Source organism: Mugil cephalus, chromosome 21, assembly GCF_022458985.1.
Source record: "Mugil cephalus isolate CIBA_MC_2020 chromosome 21, CIBA_Mcephalus_1.1, whole genome shotgun sequence".
Classification (NCBI taxonomy): domain Eukaryota; kingdom Metazoa; phylum Chordata; class Actinopteri; order Mugiliformes; family Mugilidae; genus Mugil; species Mugil cephalus.
Window position 1 is genome coordinate 8,870,682 of NC_061790.1, and position 16,365 is coordinate 8,887,046.

Here is a 16,365-nt window from a genome sequence, read left to right on the forward strand (position 1 = left end):
CCCCTTAACTAAGTCCACGTATGGGCTATAATTCTGACCCTTATGATTTTCTTAACCACTTAACCATCACCATGTAACTGATCCCAAGCTTTCCTTTGACTTAATTCTAACCTTAGCCCTTGCCCTAAACCTCAAACAGCCCCCCGAAGAGTGACTTGCTTTCCAAGTATAGCCTAATTTAGGTCCTCCCATAAATAGAAGTGCAGGAGTACACACATACACACACACACACAGACACACACTGAAGGGGAATTTCTGACCTAGTCCACACTGCAGTGTCCAGTAACCATGTTGCGTTTCGGGGGGTGGAGTGATCGGTATACATGACAGGACTAAAAGTTGTGGGGCGTTGCAGAGGGTGCAGAGAAATCTAATACTTGTCGAACACATTGTTCAACACCACATGCCCATCTTTCCAAAAAAGAAAGGAGAACACTGAAATAAATCAAGGGAAGCTGATTTACTCACTGTAAAACTATGGTTTCTACAGCAGTTGCATTCAAGTGACAGAATTTACAGTTGTGCTCGAGAAATGAATAGGATTCAGTGTTTGCCAACTTTTTATTGCTCCATTATGAAATGAAAATAACACTTAAGAGAATATCCAGAAAAAAAAAAAAGAATCCATACTGTTGACTGTAGAACTGAAGGAAGTACCTGAGTGCTTCCATTGTCTGGTGATTAAATCAGCTGCTTTTCATGATTTTGTTTTTTTCCTCCTTCAAAACAAGGCACCACACAATGACTTCATATAAAACAAAAACATGCTAGTAGTGTACTACGATATTGCAGAGCTGGTATATAAACCCCCACGGTCTTGTGGTTCATTTGGTCCAAACATCACAGCTCTCGAGAGCACAGCATCGCTTGATTGTACGTTTTTTTTTTCTTTTTTCGTTGTTTTTTCCTTCAGTATGTCCAGCATCTTGATTGCATACACAAAATAAGAATGTGTAAAACTAAGACACCGACTTGCTTAACCCCCTTTCTCAATGACACACAGGCACACACACACACTCACACTTGGCGACAAAGTTAAAAGTCCAGCAAACAAGATGCGATTGAGGGTAATGACACACTGAGTGTAAAATTAAAATGAAATGATAGTTTCACAGTAAGTATGGATACCCTGAGATTAAACGTTGAAATTTTATGACATACTGGAATAACATAATCTGCTGAAATACAATATATTAGATGTATTACAGTGTAAAAGGCACAGCTGTTGTATGCACTGATTACTGGTTTGTAGAGGTAACTAAATCACAGTTTACTCAGGATGGCAACTTTTGTACAGGAAAATAGTTTTGTAGTTACAGCCATCAGTCCTACAAGTAATGATATCTTAATGTCATAGTATCTTAAATAAGCTGAATGCAGAAATCGGGGAGAACTCTGCAACACTGTGATTGGAAGTACAACAAGGCACCTTTGACCTGTCATACCCTTGTCTTTAAATTTCACAATAAATTAGTTTTAGTCTACTACGACTACAGCACATAACTAAAATAATTGATGGCCAAAATGACAAAACTAAGTATCCTTTAGTATCCTTCACGTTTCCTTGTTCTTGGACATACAACTTGCACACGTTCACAAATACCACACACATGACTGACTCGCTGAATTCACTGACTTTAACACTAATGTACTGATATCTATGCTTGTAGAGTAGAGTTTGTGCAATTCTTCATGACCTTTAAAGTACTAAATTGGTCACTTTGCAAAACAAAATGTCAACAAAAAGTCATTTCAAGAGATGTTATAAAAAGCTTATTCCTCAACCTCCCCCCAGCAAGTCAGTGATGTTTCAGTTTCCTGGCAGCCATCTCCTCTTCTCTCTTCAGTCAAGTCTGTTTTTCCTTAAGTTTCTTTCCACGTGTCTCTCAGTTTGTTTTTTTTTTTTCTTTTCCTGAAAGGTACAGCTCAGGCTTTGACTCCGTGTTGGTTGAGCTCCAACCCGTCTTCCGCCTCTTTATTGCTCAGGGCGGATTTCTTCTTGCTGGGCTCGCGTCCCAGAGATTCAGCCTCTTCCAAGGTGGTTGTTAGAGGTTTGCCCAGGGTCTCAGGCAACATCATCGTCAGCACTCCGATGATGAATGCCAGGATTCCCACGATGAGCTACGGCGTAGTTAAAGCCGCGGTTAGAGGAAAAAAAAAAAATTTGTTTGCTATAATTAGTTTTTGAAGTAGGCAAACCATGACGACATGAGGCAGATGTGAAAGGTGAAACTAATTAGGCATTACATTATTTCTTGCGTTTTAACAAAAGAAAACAAGTGTCTTTTTACCTGAGGTAGGTAGGTCCAGATGTCAGCAAGGTACACGCAGAAGGGGGCCACTACACTGCCCACACGGCACATCATACTGCCACTGCCTACTGCCAGAGACCTGGAGGGAGAATATATACAGCCTGGGTCAACTAAGCAGTTGTACGGAAGAGTATTAGTGCCACCCACGAGAAAAAAAATTAGGGGAGGTAGACTTTTTTTCCATCACTTTTGAGAAAAAAGTTGAAATTTTGAGAAAAAAGTCAAAATTTCGGAAAAAATGTCAAAATTTTGAGAAAAAAGTCAAAATTTCGGAAAAAATGTCAAAATTTGGGAAAAAAGTCAAAATACATGTAATACTCTTTGCCGGCGGTACCATATGCATACAGTACTGCTGGTTTGAAAGTCTATTTTATGAAAATGTCTTTCGACTTTTTTCTCAAAATTTTGACTTTTTTTCTTCGAAATTTTGACGTTTTTCTCCAAATTTCGACTTTTTTCTTAAAGTGAATCATGGGTGGTTGAATAAGGTCAAAGAAAGTATCAGCATTATCAAAATGTAACTCTTGGAAGAGCAAAATATCCCATATTATCATAAATTAGCCTTCTCTCAAGAAATACCAAGTCTGTACATTTTTTTGCCCCAAGTCCTTATGAGGTCTTACTTCTACTGATCAGTTTAAAAGTTTAAGTTTAACAAAAAAAAACTAAAAAACTAAAAAAAACCCTATAACATGTAAATTAAGTGAAAAATCAGGCGTATGTTTGAAGCAGTGTCTGACTTGTTTGGTGTGGTTTGACCAATTGTTATCTATTTTTACTCTGACTGACCCCTCGCTCGGCCCCAACTCCTCACTCCCATCAGAATATGATAACTTAATTTAGCGCCAAAAAACAGCAACAAAAAAACAACAAAAACAAAAAACAGGATGGGGACAGTCAGATTATCAAATGTGGCTTTAAAATTCTATGGCCATTTTCCACACACAGTTCAAAAACCATGATTAAAAAAAAGACTAATTTTGTCCACGTTAGTGTACTCCCATGCAATATTGTACTCTCTACTGTACTATGTTCCATGGTGTGATTTGGCCTTACCTGATGATGGTTGGGTAAAGCTCACAGGTGTACAAGTAGATGAGACCAAAGGCAATTGCGATGGCAAACTTTCCGGTCATACTGAGAGCAATAGCCAGGGGCTCTATGTCCTGTACGAGCAAAACAAAAGACAAAGAAGGCAGATCCTTAGAACAAGTGGTTTAATTTTGCACTTGCAAAAATAAACACATGACCTTTCACCTTGAGACCTCATACCAGACCGCTGACTCCATCAATAGTCAAGCCACAAGCAAAACATATTTTTTTAAATTACATTTCCCCGAGTGATTTAATAAGCTAAATGCATCATCGTTCTCCGGGGGGACATGGGGATAACTGCATGACTTCTATTTCCCTTTAGTGTACCTTTTCCATTTTTATAATTATGTATTATTTCATGTCAATCAAGTATTTGACTCAAACTATCTTATTGATATTGTTGACTACAATTCAAAAGGCATTTTATAAAAAAAAAAGCCTTGTACAGCATTTTTGGCAGGTATGTTTAGCGTTACAGCAGCATGTAAACCTGTGTGTTGAATAGCTTAATATTGAATGCAAAATGACAATGATGATGTATATTTATAAATAGCACTAGGCCAAGTTTAATATAGAACACATAGAGTAGGTAGGGGGTCTCTACTTAATCCCTCATTGGATTGGAGGTCCTTGGCCTGATAAATGTTGAAGACCCCTTTTGTAGAGTTTTGAGAGGAACTTACAAACAAGTCTCGCAAGTTTCTGATGGGTTTTACCCTCAGAGTTTCCTCTGAACCCATTCTTCCCACCAGTGTCTTATAACTGAAGAAGCTACTCGGATGAAACATCTTTTCAAAACTACAAGTCCAGTTGCCTTTTGTAAACGCCTTTTGAATCACCATGACCGGGGTGACTGAGAACTTTCACAGACTCAATTGTCTACAAAACAGTGCTGTGGCTCAAGATGTGAAGGGTTGCCAGTTTGCAGAAAGCTCTAATAAGTAAAGAGTTTGTAGTGCCTAACAAAGCCTCCGGTTGTATTTACCCACTTTTGAGATTAAACATAGATGTTATGCCTAGGGGCACTACTACTCCTTCTTTCACCTCCCTCACTAATACAGTACAGTGTTGCTGTGCAAACAAACACCTCATTCAGAAGCAAAAGCACCCAGGACAGTCATGTAATGTTTCCTTCTTTCCGAGTAGCCTACTTTCAGAAGGTATGTGAGTACCCATTATACATAGGCCATGTTACTAGGACACAGTCACAAAAGCAAGCTATTGTGCTAGTAATTGAGAACCCTCAATGCATCATTAAACTCATCTGTTAAGTTGTCAAGTCTGAGACCATGGCATGTTTGTCAAGGTACATTCCTAAGAACCTGACGTACTCTAAAATGTAGGAGTGTGCAGATGGATGTTACTATAGTGACACAAAAGGTATATGACTCGCTGTCACTGCAGCCTCCCCCGTATCCATGCTGCTATTTTTTATCTGGCATTTGTTGCACCCTCAGAATGACTCCGAAGGTGAAAGGTCATGTTCCCTTGAACATTAAGTACTAGCTGGTTGCCAGACCAACCATGAGCTGCACTAATTTGGGTCAGACCTCCGAATGAACACACTGGGAATTTTAAGTGTCAAATATCAGTAACGGGACTTCCGGTTGGCAAGCAACGGAGTAGATGTGTTGTGCAAGTGCTCTGGTGAAGTTAATGGTGGTGAGGGGAACCAGGAAGTGAATCACATCTGTTGACAAGACCCAAAAGTACATTGACAGCCACTCTGCACCATAAGATCACATGTGGTGGGACTGTTAGGCTACTTCCTTTCCAGATGGTGGCCATTACTGCCTATTATGTAGCCTTTTAGAGAGGACAACACCAAGTTTGGGGGGGCTTCTTGTTTATATTAACATGCATGTTTAATTAATCAATTTTAGTAATGCACGAAAAGTATAGGCACACATAATTATCAGTCCGGTATTGGAAAAATTTAAAAATGTTTTCTGAGTAAAAGAGGCAACTACAATAAACCAAGATTGTTCCATTTTCCAGTCATCACGCGATTGCAATTTGCAATAAACCTAAATAAAGTCACCTGACGTTTACTCATTGCACTCACTCAGTCTAGTCGCTACCTCCTGCTCTGTCGCTGCTCAGTCACTTTGGCAAATTCTCTGGTTATGGGATGTAATGGATTTTAACGAAAGTGAAGTTTTCCCTATAAACAGCAAAGCAGGACGCTTGCATGTAGGAAGTACAAAAACATATTCAAAAAAAAAACTCATTACGCTGGTAAATCAAGTTAAACTACCACAGTGGTCATCTCTGTCACTGTCCCTTGTGAGACGCATTAACTCCGTGAAGATGTCTATCCTGCCATTTCATTCCTGGCTTCTTCTTTCAACAGCTTTACTCAGTAAAGTAATTTTTTTATGGCTGGGTAAACAACCATGTTTTAACAAATAACAAATTTCAAAAAACGAAAGCCAACAGAGGCTTTTTTATGATTTTACTGGACAGCTAACTCGTGATGCTTAGGGTTTTGGTCACCAAACCAGACGATGGAGCTCATGTAACAACATCTCATGTGCGTGGACTCCTTGGTTCTTCCTTCCAACCCGTCAGTCCTATTAAAACCCAATTTTGTTGTTTCTTTTTCTTAAGCCTAGTTGCACCAAATCACCTCTTTAAACCTCAATATTTAGCTTTCCAACAATAGTGCAAGAAGGGTAACGTCAGGCTTGGGGACTTGTTTATAGGGGACACTAAGGTATTCCTTTCCAAAGAAATTTGGCCTAAATAAGTCAGACTTCTTCAGGTACCTCCAAGCAAGGCATTCTGTTCTCCCTTAACTGTCCAGCCTTTGGCAACAGGAGACTTACTTACGGTTGACAGAATTCTTTCCTTGGACCCCTTTAAGAAAAGACTAACTTCAAACCTGTATAGCATGTTGCATGACTCTAGATGTCCCCCTATAGATTGACTCAGAATAAAATAGAAGGAGGACAGAGGATACTTGGGCTAACATACTCTGGTAGACCAGTCAACGCCATCCTCACTATGCACCCATCACCGCACCCTTCTTTTCAAATCAGTGCACAGAGCGAGACTATTCTCGATGTACCCTGCAGGTAGTCCATACTGTGCCAGATGTAACATTGCTGAAGCTACTCTTATTCATATGTACTGGTCCTGCCCCAGTTTAATCAGGGCACTATTTGGATGGAACTATTTCTTGTGCTATCTTTGCTGTTAAATGTCACATTGGAGCCAAACGGATTGATTGCTTCATTTGGGGTCACGGAGGGACAATTTAAATTAACCTCAGAAAAAAAATTGCAGTTTAGCCTTTGCCTCTCTTTCTGGACAATGAGCTATTCTGTTCAAGTGGAGGGACTCTTCTCCACCCAAACACACACACGCACACAATGGCTACAAGACATCATGTCCTGGCTAAAACCTGAAAAAAAAAAATACTCTCCAGCTTGATATGACCGTAAACACACACTATTCCTTTATTAAGTGCAGGTCATTGAAAAAACAATGTCACTATGGTAGGCTTAACATAATGACAGTGACAACAGAGGTCTAGTTCATGTTGTCACTTTCTTTTTTTCTTTTCTCTGGATTATTTTTGTTGTGGTGTGCGTTGTGTTTTGCGTCCCTCAATTCGCTTTTATTATTGTCTTGTGCATTCCAGTCTGTTATATACACTAGAGTACAGTACTTATACTAAATGTACTTACAGGATGATCAGTGGCACCAAACATTTGTTATATATCGTTAAACTTATCGTGATTTGAAAAAAATACCAGTCCAGTGACTCAGGCCCATGTTGGGACAATAACCCCAGAACCAAAGCATTCCAAACAGATTGTGGAAGTGCAGAAAATACTTTAAAGGGGCAGTGTGCATGAAGGAAGCTCTGGTAGCAGAAATGGAAAACTGTATTCATAGATCTGTTTGAAGTCTGTTCGGGGGGCATTGTGATATTGTGATGCAGTGGTTAGCATTAGCTTGCAGCAAGAACTTTCTAGGTTCAAACATGAAGACGGATTTGGGCATTTCTGTTCGGAGTCTGTGTCCCTAAGCGATTCAGCCATAGTCCAGATGTATGTTAAGTTATTAGGTTATTCCAAATTAGCTGTAGGTTTGTCTTTCTGTTTTGGCTCTTTGATGAACTGGTGACCTATCCAGCAGGGATAAACTCCCAACAGTGTCTAATCACCTAAACCAGCGAATCATGGTTTTGTTAGCTAAAATTGAGTCCTTCAGCAGTGCATAGGGAGTGGCTCTTGCTTCATGGACCCTGCCATGTTGCACGTATTTGCAGAACAAACAAACCAAACCTTTAAGTGGAATCCACTGTATGTTCTATAGGTTCTCCAACACCGACACTCTCACGCCCGCAACCTTGCAACCTCACTACTAGAAGCCACTAAAATGGTCACACTGGTCTTTTAAAAACAGTCATTTATTACCTCACTCTAATATGCAAATCCCAAAAACCAATAGATTTGCTGAATCAACAACATTACTAAAGATGACTAATTAGCAATCATTGTAGGAGAGGTTTTCTGAATTGGACATTGGGCAGTTTCAATGCCATAACCAGTAGTAGGAATGAGAACATTTAGTAAGTCTTGCTGTTGTTGTTATGGTTGTGGAGAAGGAACTAAAAACGGCGTTGATGTATTGGTTTGACAACCTCAGTGTAATATGTAATGATTACTGGAAGAACTCTACATACCGGAGGCACCACAATGATGAGCATGCAAGCAACCCCGGCCAGGATCAGAGCTGGGGCGCAAGTCTTCTTCCTTCCAATCCGGTCCATTGCAAAACAGCCGACCAGATAAGAGGGGACCTCAACTGCACCTGTAAACAGCCAATCACAGCAGCTCTCAGTCAGAGGATAACAGCTATCGAGACACTGACACAGTGACATTCTATCTGGGGGACCTAAATAACCGTCTGAAAATGTCGGTCAAGCTCAATCCCTGTGCCTCCAAAGGCAATGACGGGGCTTTTAACAAAATATAACCTCCAGACATTACTAGTACAGAGAAACATGCACATTTGTGTTCATAAGAAAATCCACTTCTCTCGAAGCAGCATTACATGAGCAGTACATCAGTTCATGATTTGTTTAACAAAAAATGCTCATTACAGTCCAAATCTTATTTACTTTATTAGATACAAAACCACAAGGAAGTGATTTAGTTTGAAGATAGAGCACTGCTCAGTGCTCACAGGCTAATTTCAGACTGTTACCATAAACAGAGTGGTAAACAAGAACAGCAAGTCATCCTTCTGCCTTCTCTATGATATAATAACGACCTGATTAATACGTGACACCTAATGAAAATAATAGCAATATTATATCCTAAAAGGGATTCGGTTCTGCTTGGTAAGCAGGCCTGGACTAAGCCAGGAGGCCTGATTGTTTACACGAGAACGACCAGATTTGTTATTCGATTGAAGAGGCTGCTTGAAAAATCTCCAGACTCGCTGCATGCACTTTGAATACAGAAACAGTCAGACACAATATCTAAAACCAAAGGCTATGAAGAGATAAAGAAGTTGTCTCTACATAAAAATACAATTATGCCTAAGCGTATATATGTTATAATAACAGCTGTGGCCCTCAGGCAATGACTTACCAGCAAGGAAGAGGTTAACATACTGGTTTCCGCCCAGGTTGACTGAGCCCAAAGAGAAGACGTAGTAGCCGAGGCTACCGATGAACCAGATGGCCCACACTGTGCACGTACGGCCCGCCATCCTCCAGCTACCAAACAGATCCAGGATGGACAGCTTCTTTTCGTTCTGTGACGGCCGCTCCTCTGAATCCTGCTCCAGCAGAGCTCTCCCATTCTCATTCTTTTCTGGCTCCAGGAGGTCCTCCGCTTTGAGCCTGCATTCAAGTCCGTTGAAGCGGGCAATCCTGTCCAACAGGGTCTGGGTGTCCTGGTGACGGCCCTTGGCCATCAGGTAAAAGGGAGTCTCCGGGAACTTCCAGCAGAAGAGCAGGAAGGGAGAGGTGCAAATGGACAGGATGATCTGGTAGATCCACCAGACCCGAACCAGGTAACCAGTCAGAGCCACAACCATGATGCCGACTGCAAAGGCCGCGTGCACGTGCATAGAGGTCCATGTGCGCACCTTGATGCCAGTGAACTCTGTTACGTAGACAAACACCACCACCAGATAACCGCTGGATACCTGGGGTTACGGGGGGGAAACATGAGAAGACGGAAAAGATGCAAGGAAAGGGGACAGAGGATTAGAAGACGGAAAAAGGGAGAAAGAGAAGATATAAAAAAATGTTACAGGATATATAGACTTGAACTGATCCTTCAACAAAAATACATAAAAACAGGCTAACAAGGCAATTCAATTATAATATAAATATGAACACGTTCAAGTGAGGTCACATTTGCAGTGTCCTCAAGAAAAATTTATATGAACAGCCCCCTCTTGTGGCATTCACAACTTTGTAAGTGTAAATCTTCGCTAAGGGTTGGAGGTCACCATTTGCGAAATGGCCGAGGTCAATATACGGCAAGTTAGTCGTACCGACTTTTCTTTGCAATTTTAAGGGAAAGACATTTCCAACATTCACATCCTTTCATTATACTTGTCCCATATTTAGTTACCCTCTCATTAGTTTGCTCGACTGTTAGCCTCGTGGTTTCTAGATGCAAGTAGTTGCCTAACGACAGCGTTGCCATGACTGAGGCTTGGTTTGTAATCCCCCAACCGCTCCGTGCTGAGCCTTCATAACAACCTATGGGAAAAGCCACACCGTTGGGAGCATTTATACATTTATATATACATTTTGCATTTCTGGGAAGGTTCATTTGATGCAGAGCCATAAATTTGGTTTTACAGTCAACGTTGGCACTTCCAAGCTTTTATAAGTACACGAGGCACAATGTGTCAATATTGCTACCAGAGAATGCACATTGTCTGGCTGTTAAGTACTTAAATGCTGCTTCTCTTTTCTTTTTGACCCCATATTGACCTCTTGAAACTATTACTGAACAGCAGCCGCTGTGGCCACAAGAAAACAATTACCAAATAAAGCTTAATGCTAAATGTAAGTATTAGTCGCTATCTGGTCTGGCTACTAGTCATGCTAGACCAGGCAACCCTCTGAGTGCTCATCACTTAAGAAGTCGTCATTTGTAAATGAATCAATGTGTTTTATAGAGTACCCCTAAAAGGAATGTTCATAATCTACAGTAGTTAGGGGTTTGCAGATATATCTCGAAAGGCTTTTAGCGTGGCTGTGCAGGATCAACCTACACTGACTGCCAGTCTGATTCTATGTGAAAAACAACAGCTGGGCCTGAGGAGGGCTGGGAGGGGGATGGTAGAAGATGGAGAGAAGTGAAACTATGAACAGAGTGAAGGGGGCTCTTTCAGCTCTACTTTATTGCCACGTGGACTTGTAACTGTAATGACGTCTGGCTCGCAAAGACACCCTTTTATGTACATATCACGTAGCACATGAAAGTACATAAAAACAAACCAAGTGTACATATAAAGGGTATATCTTGAAGAGGTTTTAAATGTTACACTAACTAGCATTGCAAGAACAGAACAGAGGATCCGATTTCCTTTGTTGCTCAAACCTCAACTCAGCTTTAATAGAAATGTCATATTTATACGTACACACACGTATTTGCTTGGCATGGAGAAAAAAAAAGAGAAACCCTGGTCTGAACACCTCTTTAAAAGTATAAACAACTGAACAAGGAATAAGACCTAAAAAAAAAAAAAAAAAAAAAAGTTATAGTTAGTCATGTTTAAATAACACACAACAGAAGTGAACATCTTTTTTGGTTTACACGCTGGCTCAACTGCAACCGAGGAGGTGGCTCCAAATTTGCATTTGTGATTGGCTGGGGGACATGTGCCTGTTTATGCGCCGTGAGGGGAAAGTGAGTCACTTCCCTTCTCCCACAGTGGCTTTCTTATGCAGAGGTCCATAATGGACACTTTTTTTGTGTATGTAAACAAACACACCCAGGTACATAACCACATACAGTACAGACGTGTGCACACACACACTGAACTCACCATGGCAAGGAGAAAACGGAGCACCACAAAGAAATAGTAGTTTCCAGAGAACGCCACAGACACCCCGAACACAAACTGACAGACGCTGGTGAACATGAGAATCCTCACACGACCAACCCTGGCGGAGAGACACATCACAGGAACGTGTTCATGTAAACAAGAAGCAAGAAGAGTAATGCGGGGATTTTAAAGGGAAACGTGCAACAGTGCGACATGTTGTTTGCAAGTCACATTTTTTGTGTAGACTTGCCGTTACAAAGAGTACCAGTGAGGTTCTGCATGAAATACGTGAGCTGCATGGATGCAACTGATGTTAATGGTCGTTCTGAATGAAGCAACTGATTATTTTCTTATAGCTTGGTTTATAAGACATCAGAAAAAAATCATACGTGAATAATCAAGATGATTATTTTTGATAAGTTTTCCATTGATCACTAGTCATGGGTGGCACTATTTAGCTGTGATTTGGCACTGTGGTAGTTGGAGTGACTATCCCTTGACTTCATCTTTTATTGTCTTGTCTCATTTAAAGATCGACAGCCGATATTTGTGTTTTTTACTGGTATCGGTATCGGCTGAAATGCGGGTGCGTTCGCCAATGCATATATATTCCCCAAGATTTACAGACAGGCGCATCCTCAGGCAGCCCTATGTTGCTGGAGACTCTGAGGACCTATGCAGCCCATACATTGCCCCTCCCCCACTAGCAGAGTGTGCACCCTACAATCTACCTCTTGTTACCTGTTTATTTATTATTTTGTATGCATAAGAGCTTTAAATATTCCCTGAGTTCAATAAATGTTTGTGTTTTTGTAACATTTGATATCATTGTGTCATTTTTATCATGCAAATGAAAACAGTATACTGATGTAAAAAAAAATATCTGCCCTAAAAAATCCATATCGGTCGATCTCTACATGTAACATTAATATTATCCAGCTCTACAATAAAACTGAACAAAAGACAAAGCCAGGGCCGTAATGAGAACAGAGAAGCGCCACTAACCAATGTGGATTCTCACTAATTTACAGTCAAAGTGAGCAAAGTGAGCCATGGGAACTAGTGGAATCCATGATAACAGATGTTTGGGCAGACATCAAAGAAAGCATTCACTTAACACTCTTGACTTCCAAATGCCCATAACTCAAGCTGAAGCTGTTGGGCCAGGGCACCTGATCTGCCTAAACTGTGCCCAGTTTCTTGCTGAGCTGAGTGTTCATACCTCAACCACTGAGCACGAGAAGAATATCATGTTTAATGACGGTAAGGTGCTAAAGTTATGATCACTTATAAAAGCAAACTCTCCTTAGTGGCTGAACTTGTCCCCACACATGGTTAGAAGAACGTCCTTATAAATCCAACTCCATGTGACCCTGCTTACCTGTCAGCAATGTCCCCGAACACCAGCGCTCCAATCAGCACCCCCAGCATGAAGGTGGGCTGGCACAGCTTGGCCAGCCACTCTTTGTCACACACCAAGTCCCAGTCCGTCACGATGCTTTGGTGAACTTCGGTGTTGTCATAAGCAAAGCCCCCGCCGCACGCTTCCACCGTTTTGTTGCCGTAAAAATCATACGTGAAGTCCCCTGGGTTGATGCGTAGGGCGCAGCGGCACCTGCTGAGCTCCCACTGCTCTCCATCGGCCGTTCTCACCACCAGCGGCCCGCTCCCCGATTTAAAGGCCGGCAGGAAATCTTCCAGACTAGATCCCGTCTGGTTACCGAACAGGACGTCGGTGATGTTGCCGGGCACGGTGCTCACAAAGTTGGGAGTCTCCACCAGGAAAACAGAAGCCAGGTAGTGGATCCCACAAGATACGGCTTGGAAGACTGCTGCAAAGTAGAGACATGCCTGGTATCTGGAGAGAAAGAAAATACGTGAAAATAGGCTTAAAGAAAATTATGATGCGGCAGTCATTCAGGAAAATCAAACACTGAACTAAAGACATGTGACTTTTTTTCCAGAAGTCAAGAATCTAACCTTTAAACTTTATTCATAATACATTTACTCACACATTATTAAACACATAAAGCTAAAGTTGTCAGACTGGTGAAGGAAAATTGATAATTTCTTGTACAAAAGCACAAACTTTACAAGACACTGTGAGCACTAGACCATCAAGAGAGGCAAACCAGGCATGGCCATAATTCCACTGGGGGGCATGTACCTCCTTTGCCTACTGCCACCCAGAATCTAGGATCGCCTCTGATTGTGAGACTAATTAACAAAGAATACTTAAATGAATTCAGCACTGTGGGGAGTCAGAAAACCTACACCTGTGATGTGAGCAACTGTGCACTTTCAAAATTAGCTCAGAAAGTCTACAAAGAAGACGCAAAAGTTCCTCGAGACTGAATGAAGAGACTCTCTGCTCTGTGAAACGCGGACATGTGACGGCACAACATAACAGCTAAGCGCATCCACGGGTGTTGTTGTAAAATGAAAACGCAACGAATCATCTCGTCTGGTGCAGCGACTCGCGTTTACATCATGGAATAATAATGATAACAATTCCAGACGCTGAGCGGTGCTCATCCAGAGCTACAGAACTGGCTGTTTGGACTAGGGTTCCCAGAGTGAGGGGGGGACAAAATCATCCCCACAGCGAAGAAAACATAAACTTGCACATTCTCAATGCGCTTGGTACCTTTTAAAATGTCCCAGCTCATCGAATATTTTCTCCACGGTCATTTTCTGGTGGTGGGCTTGTGCGTAAAAGAGCTCCCGGTGCGTCTCCCCTCTCTGTCCGTCTCTTCCTCTGGCGGGTAGCGGATCCTGCAACTTCAGCGCCAAATAATCAACAGTGGCTTTCACGGAAAGAGGGTAGGAGGGGCGCGCACACACACACACACACACGCTGGACAGTCTTCTGTAACGTTACACGGGAAATTAATGCAATCTAACTGTGTTTACTCTCACTCCCCCTGATAAATGAACCTGTGTTATTGAATCGTTTCGGATATAGACCAAATAGGCATTTGATGCAATCAAGGACTACTATCTGCGTCTTAATACAATGAATGCGATTGTTATAATGAAAGATAGTGTTCTAGTATTCACGTTTGAATACTGATATTAACTTGTAACCTAACCACGTCCTGCGGGGCTGCTAATTTTAAAGGGTGTAGCCAGAATCAGACTGTTTATTCTGTTGTAAATAGCCTGCCCTTGCATAACATCCACCGCCGTAACGCGCGGCCTCTGACATCAAAGAGCCATATTTCTTCAGAGGTGCCAGGATCAACCTTTTTCAAAAGCCAGTGGGGCAACCAGCTGCTGCGTTTGACTCTGCGTTTACAGTTTCAAGTGGAGCGCTAATGAGCTGCTGAGTTCATAATCTTCCTTGTTAAACTCACAACAAACCTTAACTTCCCTTCTCTGCCATCCCTCCGCAGGATTATTTGTATTTGCCTATAAATTACCGATGCAGAGAAATTCGTCTTCTCATCGCCTCCTCAAGTCACCAAAAAAAAACATCAATAAACACTTCAAAACTGATAATTTCAGATTTAATGTAAAAACAAAACAAACAACAACATTCAATCTGTAGATACTTTCTCTGATTCATCGCGTCACCGCAAACTCATTAAGATCATCTCAACTTAATTAAAAAAAAATAATCGGAAAACACTAATTGAATTATTCCCCCTGATATGACATGAATGTTATATTACGGCAATCAATACCAACCTTGTGCCTCCTCGTGCCCCGGGGTTGCTAACCCATTAACCGTTAACACATTCTCTTTTAAACCGTTTGCGTTTTACAGTTTTTTTCACAACCTACTAAAAAAGAAAATAAAGCTGACAATGTTTAAGGAAAAACTCACTACTTGTGACCCTGCGTCCCCAAGGGGTTTAAAAGCCCATAACTAATACTTTGTGTAAACGTGTGCGTTTTACTTTTCCACCGTAGTACAAAATTCACAGTACAGCAAGATTACATTGAAACTGTTTTTCCCAAAACAGGAAGTCAGGCAAGATCAGCGTTTAAGAAGAAAAACTACACTAACTATTAACCGCCTGAGACCCTGCGTCCCCATATAGGGATGTTAAGTTTTAGGTTTGTGGCCGCTTCTTCTGCTTCATTTAAACCTGATGTCCTCATAACTAGATACTAGTTGGTGTAAAACATGATGGTGAGCGTTTTGGCTACTTCATTCCGCAGCCGGTCATGTGACAAAAGTTCACAGAGTACAAAGCCTCATCAGATTTTACAGTTGAAACTTGTTTATTCAGGCTTATTAACTTTTATAATTTAATATGACATGCAAATGTAACAAATTCTACCACTAGTAACGAGCTATCACTTTGCCAATTGGCAAATACACGTTTGAGGACTTTGGGAATTCATTATTTGCAATTAAATTTGTTATAATATACAATGAAATAATCTCCATGTCCACATATCAGGACATATTTTTTTCTAAAAACTACTTCCTGTTCAAAGACAATGCTTAGTTTTTATACTTCACCAAACTAAAGCTCAGGTCTCAGGAGGTTAAACAAGGTCTGGTGCTAAACATAAACTGGCTTCTGTACATGTGTGCCGTTTCCAGAAAGTCACAGGAAATAATCTAAACTCAGAGATGGGGGAGCTAGGAAAAATGTGACTTTTTGCTTAGAAACAGATAAAAATCGACTAGTTTAAATGGTTGTTATTGAACTCCGAACACAGAAAACTAACCTGAGTGTAAGGACATGATGGCTTGTAATTGGACTACTTAGCATTCAACATTTAAACCTGAGTGGATCAGACCTTTTCTTTCTCTTGTGCCACTAAAGTTAGACCACACTTTAATGGAGGCAAGGCCATTTGATGTCAGATTGTGGGATCAGGAGATAATCTTTGGATGGAAGAACCCGGGACGTGGGGTCTCTTCCCAGGAAACTTCGTGTCCTCATTTTCCCGCTTGCGGTGATAG

At 41.2% G+C, this 16,365-nt stretch overlaps 1 protein-coding gene across 1 annotated transcript; it reads right to left on the reverse strand.

Annotated features, from left to right (window-relative positions):
* Positions 1–547: 547 nt before the first annotated feature.
* On the reverse strand, positions 548–15,216 carry slc22a16 (solute carrier family 22 member 16). The gene is made up of 9 exons (XM_047573843.1): positions 15,132–15,216; positions 14,089–14,222; positions 12,823–13,299; positions 11,442–11,559; positions 9,017–9,578; positions 8,104–8,231; positions 3,369–3,478; positions 2,292–2,391; positions 548–2,121 (listed from the first exon to the last, which is right to left on the reverse strand). Exons 2-9 carry the CDS (start codon positions 14,130–14,132, stop codon positions 1,927–1,929), a joined length of 1,734 nt encoding a protein of 577 aa, XP_047429799.1. The 5' UTR covers positions 14,133–14,222; positions 15,132–15,216; the 3' UTR covers positions 548–1,926.
* Positions 15,217–16,365: the final 1,149 nt, after the last annotated feature.